The sequence below is a fragment of the Delphinus delphis genome, chromosome 5, assembly GCF_949987515.2.
Source record: "Delphinus delphis chromosome 5, mDelDel1.2, whole genome shotgun sequence".
Classification (NCBI taxonomy): domain Eukaryota; kingdom Metazoa; phylum Chordata; class Mammalia; order Artiodactyla; family Delphinidae; genus Delphinus; species Delphinus delphis.
Genome location: NC_082687.1, coordinates 68,556,307 through 68,568,766, shown reverse-complemented (window position 1 = coordinate 68,568,766; position 12,460 = coordinate 68,556,307). Strand labels below are relative to the sequence as shown.

The 12,460-nt window shown below is 39.2% G+C and overlaps 1 protein-coding gene across 1 annotated transcript in view; it reads right to left on the bottom strand.

Moving 5' to 3' along the window:
* The window catches only part of TEC (tec protein tyrosine kinase), a 95,872-nt gene that overhangs the window by 28,684 nt on the left and 54,728 nt on the right, over positions 1–12,460 (bottom strand). Inside the window, exons 3-7 of the mRNA XM_060012596.1 lie at positions 9,678–9,759; positions 8,889–9,017; positions 6,551–6,597; positions 5,190–5,365; positions 1,430–1,495 (exon numbers count right to left, since the gene is read on the bottom strand). Coding sequence (XP_059868579.1) covers positions 1,430–1,495; positions 5,190–5,365; positions 6,551–6,597; positions 8,889–9,017; positions 9,678–9,759 — 500 coding nt within the window. The remainder of the gene's footprint in view (positions 1–1,429; positions 1,496–5,189; positions 5,366–6,550; positions 6,598–8,888; positions 9,018–9,677; positions 9,760–12,460) is intronic.

The window sequence follows — 12,460 nt, the reverse complement described above, 5'->3', positions numbered from 1 at the left end:
TTCCCTAATTCTAAGGATTTACTCTATTTTCCTAAAATTTCTTCAAGAACAAAACCACTATTTTAGGTACATGCTTTTTATACCCTTACCTACTTCTAAAACAACTTTTTTTTTTTTTTTTTTAGTTACATGCTTTTCATACCCTTACCTACTTCTAAAACAACTTTTTTTTTTTTTTTAGTTACATGCTTTTCATACCCTTACCTACTTCTAAAACAACTTTGAGGGGTCACACCACCGAGTGCTAGGACTTTTGAATCTGTTAATCCTTTTCTAGACTTTTAAGGTACACTCACATTACAGGAAGTAACATGGACAGAGGAAACAGCTTGGTGGTGGTGGTGGTGGTGGTGACAGTGTTTTTTTTTTTTTTTTGACAGTGTTGTTTTTAAACAAGTGAATGAAGCATCAGTATACCACCTCAGAATGACCACAAAAGGCTCATATATATTTGGTATATATGAGCCTCTCACTAAAACCTGGCCATGCACTGCTAGTGAGCATATAAACAGCAGCCCATTGTTTCTCTGAAAAGTAATCTGACAGCATGATTAGGAGTCTTAAGACGTTCATAACTAGCTTTTAGCTCAGTATGTAGATTTTTAGAGATCTAGTTTAAGACAATAAACAGGAAGAGGTATCCCAGTATTTTTACATAGTAAAGATGCCTAAACAACATAATGCCACACAAATAAGGAAATGATTATATAAATTATTGCACATCCATGTGCTGTATGTCTGGTTGTACTCCTTAAGGCCTCACACAGTGCCTGATACACACTAAGGTCTCAGTAAACATTTGAAGAATTCACGACTGAATGAAATATAATGCAATTATTAAAATGTTTTCGAAGTACATTTAATGGCATGAGGAAATACTCACACTCATACTATTAAGTGAATTAAACAGGATGTAAAACAGTATATACAGCATGATTCTAAAGATTGAAAGGAAATATATGAATGTTGACAGAGGTCAACTTTAGTTGATTTCTGAATAATTTCTCTTACTAACATTTTTCATATTTTCAAAGAATTTTAAAACAATAATCACATATTGTTATTATAATTAGAAAAAAGAAACAATCAAATGTTTTTTTAAAGGCCACTCGGGGAAACTGTATTTTGATTTCTTGAATGAATGAACAATGAGCTGTATTTCAAAGTCAGCTAAAGCTATGATTCGTTTAAAATCAATTCAATTATATTCACTTCTGTAATTCTATTCACACATAGTACCTTCAGGTAAAGTGTATTATAGAAACTAATTCTCACAACGTCTATTTACCATCCTAGACAACTGAGTTAAGTTAGTGCGTCCTTCTAAAGATAATGAAAGATAACCATTAATCTCCAAAATGTCTTACATAAGTAGGAAAATAAAAACATTTTCTAGTCCTCCACATTCACAAAATAATCTTTTACTTACTCATACTGATCTAAGTTGTTTGATTTCTTTCCTGTCACGTAATTACTTGGGATATATCCTTCACTCCTAGAAATAAGAAAAATACTTTAGATAAACTGAAATTATTTTACTGAGAGAGTACTAAAAGAAAAATTACTGCCTTTCCGGAATAAAGTATAAAACTGCCTAAAGCTTATAAGAAAGACTAGCTGACCCCCAGTAAGTAAATATAGCTACAGTATTTGATGCTTTACAAAGGACTTCCTCATTTGATCCTTACAAAAATTCTGAGGTAGGCAAGCATTATTGTACCCACTTTTTGGCGGGGAAACTAAAACTAAGGCTTAGAAAGGTTGAGAGACTTTCTCAGGTCTCAAAGCTAGCCAGCAACAGGGCCATACGTTGAATTCTGAACTTGTGACTAGTTTCAGAGCCCTTCCTAATATTCCATGATGCTTCTTTTGAATTCACAATTTCTTGGGATGTTTTAACGAAACCACTACTTCAGAAAAGTTGAAGTGTTGGATAAAAACACCCATCACTCCAATACCTCAACAGTCTGTGTAGTGCATTGTTTCACAGAGGGTCATGCCTGACATCTACATCAGTATCATCAGGTCACTTGTTAAAAAGGCAAATTCTGGGACTTCCCTGGCGATCCAGTGGTTAAGGCTCTGTGCTTCCAATGCACTGGGTGCGGGTTCGATCCCTGGTCAGGGAACTGAGATCCTGCAAGCCGCGTGGTGCACAACCAAAAACAACAACAAAAAAGCAAATTCCTGGGTCATACCCCAAGAGATCTGAACTGAGAAGGCCTATGTGGGCCTACGGAATCTATGATTTTACCCCAGATGACTCCTATCTCCTATGCACATTACAGTTTAAGGAGCGATCATATCAGGTAAAATCTTGGTTAGAGCCAAGAATTTCAGCATAAAAGAGATACATGTATAAAATTTCTAAGTTGAGTAAAAACCTCATAATCTTAAATTTGAACTATTAGTAAGAACTCATAACACACACACACACACACACACACACACGTACCAGTGCATACATGTAGCTCTGTTGCACTGAGAAAGACCTAGAAGCAACACCAGTCCAGGAGCCATTAGAATCCAAGCACCCCAACTGTTGTCTCTAAATATTGCTTCTTACTACAAGGAGCCAGAACTCCTTGGGGAAATGGCAAACTGCAGGTTTGGCCAGGAAAAATACAAGATGAACTTGAGCTATTTTATTTTATTCAGAAAGCAGGGTAGCTGAGAAAGACTAAAAGCGTCCCCAATCAAAAATAGCTACCACTGACCCATGATGGGACAATTCAAGTAAAAAGAATAATGACTGCAATAGACTGAAACCAAATATATAAGCATCTATAATAACACAAAACATTATTGGTTACCATTGCTATCAACAGAGGAAGCTTGGTCATCAACTCATTATTTCTGAAAAGTTGGTAAAAGATAAGAATCCAAAATGTATCTTGCCTTTCCTGCATGAACTAAATGAACTGGTTCATGAGGCCGTTCTTCTTTAGAGATTTAATAAATGCAGATGGAATGACAGAATTAGAAAAATCACCATTTTGCTATCCCTAATGGATCTAAGCAATAATCATCAATGGATGCCAAAATCATTAGGTGAAACACTGATAAAGAACTTTGTGATAGAGGAATAATGTTGACACCTGAACCAATGAGTAATCCTGGCATCATCAGAAGCGGAACAACCAGATATACAGGACAGAGATGCATATTAAGTGACACCATATGGAAGCAAACAGCTTAATCTAGATTGTGGCTCATTTCATAGAGAAATAAGCTGGTTTTATCAATAAATCAAAAATGAGAAAAAAAAAGGCTAGGGATTGTTACAGAATAAAAGAAAGACGTGAGACCTATCAGCCAAAATGCAATGTGTGGACCTTGTTTTAACCTTGATTAAACTGTAAAATACAGATTAGAGCTAATCAAGGGAAACCAGAATTACAGAGTTGGTACTATCCTTAGACCTGGGCCAGAGGGCCCTTGCTCTGACCTCACACTTTCGAGAGGATGCTAAAGCCCATGATCCCTCAGCCCTCCTCTGGACCATCATCTGTGTAACTAGGGTCCCAGAATTCTCTGCCCACTACCAAGCCCTACATGGGCCTTCCCAATGGGTTTCATCCTTTGAAAAGCAAATGATGCTGATTGTGTGCACCCACTCCAGCCCAGGTCCAAGGAGTGACCAAGTTGGGGGGTGGCTTTTGCAAACCATGTGGACAGAGTTTGGATGTACGGCTGGGAGATTTACATGGTACACGTGAGATGGAGCCCAGGGCAGAAGGGAAGAGAGAAGGGAGACACCTCAGGGAGCTGGCTCTCTGTGCACTAACACATTCTGGCGTGGAACTCCAATCCAAACCTTGCCTTCCTTGTCATTTTGAAGGTATGTTTGTCAAGCTGGAGGATAAGTTATATCTTATTTACCAGTTTGTTAGCTTGACTTATAACTTCTAAATATTTAACCATATGATATCTGGGTTTTTATTTGTACTCTTCTTCTAGTCCTGAAAATGTTGCAGGAAAGCCTACAGATGATGTTTTTTAACTTATTATTAAGTATGATAATGACACAGCAGTTGTTTAAAAAAATCTTTAGCAGTTAGACTTAGGGGTGAAATGACATGATTTGAATTTAGTTTTAAATACTTGAGAAAAAACAGTTGGGAAGATTTTAAAATCAAGACTGGCCAAATGTTGGTAATTTCTGAAGTCAAGTGACAAGAGGCTCCATTATACTATGATGTACTTTTTGGATATCTGAAAATGTCTATAATAAAAAATAAAACTCAATATTCTACAGTGTTTGGCAAAAAAAATCAGTGATGACCTTCTTGTAAACTTGGATTAAAAGGTTTCCAAAAAGGTAATAATGCACAGCAAACTAGCACTCAGGAGATCTACCACTGCTGAGAAGTGAGCAGAAGACATGGACCCTGCCCAACCCAGAGGCTTCCACTGCTTCTCCAGAAGTGACCTGAGGAACACAGAACTAGAACTGGGGGTGGGACAGGAGGTGAGAAAGCAGACTTGGAGGGAGGACATGCTCTAACCAGGACAAAAAGGTCCTCCTCTTCCTATCCACAGGAACCCAGAATATAAACAGGATTATATTTCAGAGGTAAGCTCAGGATGCAGAGCTTTCTTAATGAAGCCGAAGGCTCATCCCCTACGTTTATCCACATTTACCCATTATTTACCAATAATAAGATTGAAAGGACTATTCTCTTTAAATCCTAAATTATTTTGTATAAATAATGTTTGTTTTTAAATTTCTTGAATGTATGTATTTTAGACATAGACGCATATGCACATACATATAGACAGAAAGACACACACATACACACACACACACACACACACACACACACACACACACACATTCTCTCTCTCTTAGACAAATCTAAGATTACTTTACCTTGGGGGTGGGGTGCGGGGGGAAGGGACCTAAAATGTAATTTCCCCCAAGAGCAAACAATCCAATTAGACATATAATGGATGAGAAAGAGACCCGTGTAATGGATTCTAATTTCTGGAAAGGAGTGGTTGATTCATTTATATTTATGGAGTCACTACTAAGAATACATTGTGTTACTGCAAAGTAATAACATATATTTTCATTTATGGCCGCTGAACTAGCCTCATTACATGACAGTTACAGGTTATCCTCTTCTCACTCAGTATTTCACTCCCAGCCACCCACTGTGTATCATCCACAGAGAGGGAATACCTACCCATATTTATCTCTTGCTTTCCACCAATGAACATCATTCTTTTCCAATATGATATACTCCTGGCCTCTCTCTAATCTGAGATCATGTGCTTCTGTCGCTTGGAAATCATACATGGCTACAACTATTTCTTCACTATTATCTTCTTCTTCAGGTGGAATTGGTGGGGGAGGCCTTCGCTAAGAAAAGGAGGTAACATATAAAAGTTTAGTCTTCTGTTTGAAACTGGGTGTGCAGTAAAACACCAAGCAATGCGCACGTCCCCACAGTATAAAGTCTGCTTTAGATAACCTGGTGAACCCGCACCATGAGTTCGATGATATTGATGCTACTGGACCTCTCATGGGCTTCAGAATTTAGGACAAGAGCAAAAGCTGTCTTTAAACATCAAACGGCTTCTGCTCAGTGTCAGGACTAGCTTTCCAGGGAGAGGCAAGGGTAACGTGAGTAGAAACCAGGAGGACTAAAGGCAGACCCACCATTTAACGGCCTGAAGGGGGGAAAAGCAGAACTACTTCTGTCAGGTCTCCTCCCACTCAAAGGAATCTGCACTGCTTTGTGCCTGCTGTGTGCAAGGCACACTCTTAGTACCTAGCTAGCATACGGTTTCTCATTTCTTTTTAATTGAAGTATAGTTGATTTACAATGTGTGAGTTTCTCATGTACGGCCAAGTGATTCAGTATATATTCTTTTACATATTGTTTTTCATTAGGGTGTATCACAGGATATTGAATATAGTTCCCTGTGCTATACAGTAGGACCTTGTTGTTTATCTGTTTTATATATAGTAGTTTGTAGCTGCTCATCCCAAACTCCTAATTTATCCCCCTCCCCCTCTGGTAACCATACGTTTGTTTTCTACATCTGTGAGTCTGTTTCTGTTTTGTAAATAAGTTCACCTGCATTCTCATTTATTCTTAATCCTAATCCCATGACGTAGAGTATATAACTTCCATTTTACAGCTGAGGAAGCAATGGCTGAAGTATCCCACCCAAAGGCACTCATATCAGATTCATGCTGGATCAAGGCTCCTCGGGAGTCCAAAGTGCATGTGTTTTCTACCATACTCCACTATTCACAGTCACTCCTTCGTCATAATACTGTGGTCTTAAGACTGAAATATTCCTTTAAAGTCCCATGCCTCTTGTATAATTCTTGAAGCCAAAATACAGGCAGAATGCCAGATGGTAATATCTGATACAATTAAATTGACATTATTTGACACCAAAAAAAAAAAAAAAATCAAGTGAGCCATAGTCTATCCATTTCCGATGTGATCCTTGCAGGGAGCAGCATCACAGGAATGAACATAAACATACTTAATAAACTGCAAATGTTTCCGAACGTTAAAGACCAGCTTACCGTCTTTGTTTCTGGTGCTGGTGCTCGAGGTAGTGCTTTTCTTATACCTGAAAATGACAACGACAAAAACAGGTCAAAATGCCATCTACCAATGATTGATAGTTTTAAGTAAAAATGAACCCCTAACAAGAAGTCCACTCAGACTCTCTCACTCTGGTGCATTTTGCTTGTAATACTATTTTAGAACAGATTTTTTTAAATGCTGTTAAAGCCGGTTTGTATTTCTGCCTTCTTGAACAGACTGTAAATGCCACAGGGATTGGGGCCATGCCTTGTTCACTGTAAACAAATGGGACTACATCAGAACCAAAAAGCTTCTGCTCAGCAAAGGAAACCATCAACAAAATGAAAAGGCAGCCAACAGAAGGGGAGAAAATATTTTCATCCCACATATCTGAGAAGGGGTTAACATCCAAAATATACAAGGAATGCACACAACTCAATAGTTAAAACAAATAATAATAATAACTCATTTAAAAGTGGACAAAGGACCTAAACAGACACTTTAAAAATTTTTTTTATTATTATTATTTTTTTTTTTTTTGCGGTATGCGGGCCTCTCACTGTTGTGGCCTCTCCCGTTGCGGAGCACAGGCTCCGGAAGCGCAGGCTCAGCGGTCATGGCTCACGGGCCCAGCCGCTTCACAGCATGTGGGATCTTCCCGGACCGGGGCACGAACCCATGTCCCCTGCATCGGCAGCGGACTCTCAACCACTGCGCCACCAGGGAAGCCCCAGACACTTTTTTTTAAAGAAGACATACAAATGGCCAACAGGTACCTTAAAAGGTGCTCGACATAACTAATCATTAGGGAAATGCAAGTCAAACCACAATAAGATACCACCTTATACATATTAGGATAGCAATTATAAAAACCACACATGATAACAAATGCTGGTAAGGATGTAGAGAAAAGGGGATGCTTGTGCACTGCTGGTGGGAATGTAAACTGATGCAGCCACTATGGAAAATAATATAGAGGTTCCCCCCAAAATTAAAAATACAACTACCATATGATCCAGCCATCCCACTTCTGGGTATATACACAAAAGAAACAAAATCAATACCTTAAAGAGATATCTGCACTCTCATGTTCACAGTAGCATTATTCACGATAGCCAAGATATAGAAACAACCTAAGCACCCATCAACAGATGACTAGATAAAGAAAATGTGGCATATAGAGAGAGAGAATGGAATATTATTCAGCCTTGGAAAGAGAAGGAAATCCTATCATTTGTGACAACATGGATAAAGTTGGAGGGCATTATGGTAAGTGAAATAAGCCAGACCAAGAAGGACAAATGCCACATGGTATCACTTACATGGGGAAGCTTAAAAAAAAAAAAAAGTCAAACTCATAGAAATAGAGAGTAGAAAAATGGTTGCCGGGGATGGGGGGTGGAGGAAATAGAGATGCTAGTAAAAGGGTACAAGCTTTCAGTTATAAGATGAATAAGGTATGTTAATTACAACTCAATTAAAATATATAGAGAGCAAGAAAAAAAGATAAATAAGGTCTGAGGATCTAACGTATAACATGATGACTATAGCTGACAGCACTGTAGTGTATAACTGAAGTTTACCAAGAGAGTAGAACTTAAATGTTTTCACACACACACACACACACACACACACACACACGTAAACATGCAAGGTGATGGATGTGTTTATTAACTCAATGGGAGGAACCCTTTCCAATGGATAGATAAGTATATCCAGTCACCTCATTGTAAAATTTAAGTATGTTACAATTTTGTTAATTATATCTCAGTAAAGCTTAAAAAAAAGAGAAGAGAAAAGCTGCTGATGGTGCTACATTAGGCTCACAGTTTTAACAGAGTCATTTTTAGTAGGCTTTCATATTGTGATAGAAACTCCCAAAACAGGGCTTCCCTGGTGGCGCAGTGGTTGAGAGTCCGCCTGCCGATGCAGGGGATGCGGGTTCGTGCCCCGGTCCGGGAAGATCCCGCATGCCACGGAGCGGCTGGGCCCGTGAGCCATGGCCACTAAGCCTGTGCATCCTGAGCCTGTGCTCTGCAACGGGAGAGGCCACAACACTGAGAGGCCCGCATACCGCCAAAAAAAAAAAAAAAAAAAAAAAAAAAAACAAAACTCCCAAAAACAGACCTTCTGATTCCATGAGATGGTCCTACTGCTCACTAAATAAAAGTATTCTTACAAAAATACACCTACACTATGTTTACACCATGCTAGAAAGTGTGAAGGCCATATTTAACCAACATCAAAATCAAAATCATGTCACTTTCTCCCAATAATACCAACAGTATGTACATCCTGAGCACAATATAACTACAGAATAAAATTAATACTTACTACTTTCAAACAGATTATATCTTTCACATCCAGGCGCTAGTTTTTCAGTTTGTCTGCAACACTGATAACTTCCGTCTGCCCAAAATTTAGGATGATATTTAATCATAATATTATTGTTGTTCTGTATTTCTGTAATTCATAGACACATTAAATGATGAGTGAAATGTACAGAGATAACAGAATGTTTCCGGTTGATCATTCTTTCTCAAATACTACGTTTATTATGAGGAAACCTTCATAACATATAATCCAGCATTCAGAAAATCCATAGAGTTCTCTTTCACAAGGTGAAAGGGTGAGGCACCCTTGGTAACAGAAGTGACCTCTGCTACACCGTGATGGATAAACACAAAAGTCAGCCCACCACCATTTTGTTCTGCAGAAAAAGCAATGAGGATTATGCAGGTCAAATCACTGATTAATATACTTTACATACAAGTCAATTCATCCGCATCAAATGTTGACTACATAGGCAATTTCTTAGAAAATACCAAATCCTGTTACCATAAAAGCCCAGTGCTTAGTCACCTCCAAATGTATTACACATTAAATGAAAGCATGTTCTTCTTAAAAACTATGTATATGCCACTAGAAGGAACCAGATTATAAAAAAGGAAGTTAACTTCAACATGTGTCACTTACAGTAACAGAGAACGTTCTTGGAGAAACACTTATTGTAGATTAAAAGATTATAAATGCAAGATACACTAGCCGTATCTCTTTTTTAGTGACAACAATGTTATATTCTGAAATTATGTACAGATTAATATTTCATTATATGAGTTTTACCTTCTTTTAACTTCTTCACCCACCGGTCCCTGCTTTGTGCACTGGGTGCAAAAATGTAAAGTGTGTTGGCATCATGCACAACCTGAAATAAGACAAAAGATGGAACAGGTGAGAAAAGCTTAGACACAGCATCTTGCCTAGCACAGAGCCCTTGGCACCACAGGCATCAATAAAGGATTCTGAAATGACTGACCAAAAGTCAATTACTTCCGATCCAAAGAACCTAGATTCCCTTCTTACAAAAACACATCTATTTCTTCATGTCTCCATCCAGTGGGATACACATTTTACAAAGGACTGTGCTTCTACAGAAAAAATATATATACAGAGGCCAGGATGCCTTGCCAATCTTGTTATTTCTTGCGATCTAATAAACTAAAGTTCCTTAAGTAAACTTGGTATAACAGGGACTACTCCAATCGAATATTTTTCTGAATAATATTTGAGATGAATGGACTACTGTTTCAACATCACTCCTATACCTTCCTTTTGCCACTATAAATAACTGCAGTAGGTAGCTTAATTAAGCGCTGACCACCCAAACTCTATACTTTGTGCTTTACAGACATTAACTCAACTAATCCTACCATCAAGGTATCAGTATTTCCATTTTACAGAGGAGGAGACTAAGGTCTATGCAAGACACCCCAATTCTAGATCACTCCCAGAGGCAGTATTCACATAGAATGCACTGCAAATGGTGTCCCTTAAGTTACCTGTCCATCAGCATTTGGCTGGTCATCCAGAAAGCCAGGATTCTGGCTCCAGAGCCCAAACTTTTAACCACAGTACCTCTTTCAGAGGTACCTCCAGGTAAGCAATTAAACAGTCTTATTCTTAATATTCAGAATAAAATTAAGCATGGGAAACCAATCCAAGAATTTTGTCTTTGGTCTATCACTTTATCCTTGATGGTCAGTCACAAGGCAGAAACACCCCAATTGACTAAAAAAATATCTGGGGACTTCCCTGGTGGTCCAGTGGTTAGGACTCCATGCCTCCACTGCTGGGGGTGCTGGGTTGGATCCCTGGCCAGGGAACTAAGGTCCTGTAAGATCCCACAAGCTGCTTGCGGCCAAAAACAAAAACAAAACAAAACACAAATCTGGCTAGAAACCTCCTTTTACCATGTCACTGGATTGAACACACATAGCTCTTTCATCAATAATTGGCTGTTCCTGACCATATTCAATAGATAATCCTGTGGAATAAAAGTCATATTTTTATGGCAAGACAAGAGAAATTTAAACAAAAAATTCTTCTCTGCCCTTTGGCCTCCTCTCTCCCTGCACTGTGCATTGTATAACTCTATTATGCATCACCAAACCCCCCCATCAGCAGAAATACCTGCTCAACCCTAAAGAGCAACATTCTCCTAGCAGCAAAAAGACAACTCCTTAAAGATAGCATTCCTGGGGCTTCCCTGGTGGCGCAGTGGTTGAGAGTCTGCCTGCCGATGCAGGGGACACGGGTTTGTGCCCCGGTCCGGGAAGATCCCACATGCCGCGGAGCGGCTGGGCCCGTGAGCCATGGCTGCTGAACCTGTGCGTCCGGAGCCTGTGCTCCGCAATGCGAGAGGCCACAACAGTGAGAGGCCCGCGTACCGCAAAAAAAAAAAAAAAAAAAAAAAGATAGCATTCCTTCCTGATCTTGTAAGGGGTCACGTGACCCACTGTGATGCCACTTAGATCTGGAATATGTAAACTGTCAATAATACGTCATACGATGTCCAGCCCTCTGCCTCAAGAAACTTACATAACTGTGTCTTGACTTCTAATGGGCAGAATAGTTCTCAGAGCTTTCTGAGATTCTCTCCCCAGGTTATAATCCTCAAATTTGGCTTGAATAGAATTTTCCATTTCTTTCTTAGATCAACTGATTAATTTTTTGTTGACAATCCCTTCTCATTCACTTTAATCAAATAAGTGCGGTCAAACAGCAATGGGAACACCATAGAACAAATACTGCTATATTCTGCTCAGTGATTAACTCATCCAACTAGCACTTTGCTGGGACTACATGAGATACAAAAATAAATCAAATACCTTGCTACAAGACAGAAAATGAGATGTGATAAAGAAGTAAAGATAAAGCTCTAAGAGGGACGTGGGGCTGTGGTTGCCTCATTTGGCCCATGACTTTCATACCTGTGATACTGTGATTCACAATAAGAAATATATATTTGGTCTCTCCCCTGGTTCCCAGCACAGAGCTCCTAGAAAACTCTTGGAATTTCCTGTGCTGAGAATGATACGGGTGTCTTTTGTTATACTAATAAAGTGACTACTGGAGAGCCCCTAGGGATGGGAGCTGGTTGCCAGTGAAGCCAACCCCATGATTAGAGGGTTGGAACTTTCAGTCCCACTACCCCCCACCTCTGAGGAGGGGAGAGGAGCTGGAGATTGAGTTCAATCATCAATGGCCAATGATGTGAACCATCATGCCCATGTAATGAAGCCTCTATGAAAACCCAAAAGGGAGCGGGTTCTGAGAGCCTCAGGTGGGTAAACATGAGGAGATGTCCGCGGACAGATGAATAAATAAAGACAATTGATACACACGCACATACACACACACACACAGTGGAATATTACTCAGCTTTAAAAAAGAAAATCCATCCACTTGCAACAACATGGTAAACCTGGAGGACATTATGCTAAGCAAAATAAACCAGAAAGAGAAATATTACATGACCTCAGATGTAGAATTTTAAACAAACTCTTAGAAATAGAGAGCAAAAAAGTGGTTGCCAGGGGCAGGTGAAGGGGGGCAATGGGGAGATG